At 38.0% G+C, this 2,139-nt stretch overlaps 1 protein-coding gene across 1 annotated transcript in view; it reads right to left on the bottom strand.

Annotated features, from left to right (window-relative positions):
• LOC102844678 (transmembrane protein 176B-like) overlaps positions 1–1,561 on the bottom strand; it is a 10,508-nt gene extending 8,947 nt beyond the window's left edge. The window contains exon 1 of the mRNA XM_006895197.1: positions 1,438–1,561. Coding sequence (XP_006895259.1) covers positions 1,438–1,561 — 124 coding nt within the window. The remainder of the gene's footprint in view (positions 1–1,437) is intronic.
• Positions 1,562–2,139: the final 578 nt, after the last annotated feature.

Genomic DNA, 2,139 nt, shown 5'->3' with positions numbered 1-2,139 from the left:
GAATGTCTATCTGTGTTTCATTGATTATGCAAAGGCATTTGACTGCATGGATCATACCAAACTGTGGCTGACTCTGAGAAGAATGGGAATCCCAGAACATTTAATTGTGCTAATGCGAAACCTGAGCAAGAGGCAATCATCAGAACAGAGCAGGGTAACACTGCATGGTTCAAAAGTGGGAAGGGTGTACGCCAGAGATGTCTTCTGTCTCCATACCTTTTCAACCTGTATGCAGAGCAGATTATCATAGAGGCTGGGCTCTATGAGGAGAAGTGTGGTGTCAGGATTGGTGGAAGAATCATCAACAACCTGCGTTATGCAGATGTTACAACCCTGCTTGCTGAAACTGAGGAGGACCTCATGCACTTGCTGCAGAGGGTGAAGGACTGCAGCCTTCAGTATGGACTGAGGCTCAATGTTAAGAAGACAAAGTTTCTCACCACTGGACCAAATGGTAGCATCAGGATGGATGGCAAAGAGATTGAGATTGTTCAGTGTCCTGTAGGCAGCAGAAATACTTTAAAAGACTCCAAAAATTAAGCTAAGATACCATCAAATATAGTGACCAAATTAAAGAATCAAAAATTCAAAAGAACGAGAATTAAGAGTTTGTTACAGATCAAGAAAAACCTCAAAGAAATGAAAGGAAAAATTGTTTTGAATGTATAAGAACAAATAGACAAATGGAAACTGATAAGTTATACATAATTATAATCAGTACATTTTTACTATTCACTTTCACTTAAAGATATTGCCAGATTCTGCATTTTTGCATTTTACTTCAGAATCCTTTTGTAGTAGATAAAATATATAATTTTGTAAACAATGTGTGGGAAAATTTTTGAAGGCCTTTAATAAGATTTTCCATTTTCCTTTTGCAGCAAAGAGGCAGAATTAATTTATAAGAAAAAATGAAAAACAAAAATGTCTGAACAAAAAATTTAAATATTCAAACCGCAATATTTACTTTATCTAGATTCAGTGACTGAGTAATGGGGGTAGGTGTGTCAGAGACACAATAAGATTGACACAGGATAGAGCAGGCTTTAGGGCTGTTGTACATAGGGTCACTAGGAGTCACAGGCAACTCAATGGCACATAACAACAACAACATATCTAGTTAAACAGCAACATTTATAGTATGCCAATAATTTTGTCAGATTTTTCTCCTTAAGGTAACTTTTTAAAAAACAATTCACAATTATGTGGTTTACTAAGGAAGCCAAAAGGCTGTATTTCAGATTGGCAGCAAGATATAATCACTCAGCAAGGACAGCTTCAGCTTCTTTGCTTTAGGCCAGTGTTAACAAAGCTTTCTTAGTCTGGCCAATTATGTTGTCTCCTCTTCCTCCCCCCACCCTAGTCCTCTAACAAGTGTGGATGAAGGTTCCTAGCTCTGGTTCTGTGGGGTAGCAGTTTGAAGTTCATTTGTCTCACAGTAGGTCTCTAGTTCTCTGTTTTGACTGCTGCGGCTGCTCCTGTAGGCTGTGATTTGAGTAGCACAGGAATCTTTGGTCCCAGAGGACTCATACTCTGCCTTTTCTGCTTCTTCTTCGCTCATGATAAGATTCTAATATATTCTGATTATCTATAACTGTATAAGCAAAACACACATTTCCAAATGCATGTGTTTAATATAATATTTTTTATTAATTTCAATGAAAATTTACAGAGACTTTGAATTTCTGTTCATTCATTGTTGCACTTTTCTCCCCTCCAAACCCTCCTCCCTAGCACACAACCGTCTTGGAAAAGTAAAAGAAAAATTCTTTCATTGTTTTACAATCCCTCCCCCCAGGTCCACTCCACTATGCAGCCTTTGCTCTGGACTCCTGTCATGACAAAAATACCTAATCACATATCCCTTTTAAACAGTTTTCTCCCTCATCTGTTTCAATGCAGTATACTTTATTTAACCCATCTTTCTTAGTCTACCCCCATCCCCGAGGTTAGTCCTGTTTTACACAGTGGCACCATGCAGTATTTGTCCTTTTGTATCCTTTTGTCCTTCACTCAGCATAATGTCCTCAAGGGTCACCCATTTTGAATAATATTCCATGAGTTCCTTGTTTTTCAATGCAGCATAGTATTCCATTGTGTGAATATACCACAGCTTCTCTATCCATTCATTTGTTGATG

Source organism: Elephantulus edwardii, unplaced genomic scaffold, assembly GCF_000299155.1.
Source record: "Elephantulus edwardii isolate Elephantulus edwardi_28Jun2011 unplaced genomic scaffold, EleEdw1.0 scaffold00161, whole genome shotgun sequence".
Taxonomy (NCBI): domain Eukaryota; kingdom Metazoa; phylum Chordata; class Mammalia; order Macroscelidea; family Macroscelididae; genus Elephantulus; species Elephantulus edwardii.
This window is presented reverse-complemented; position numbering and strand designations above follow the sequence as displayed.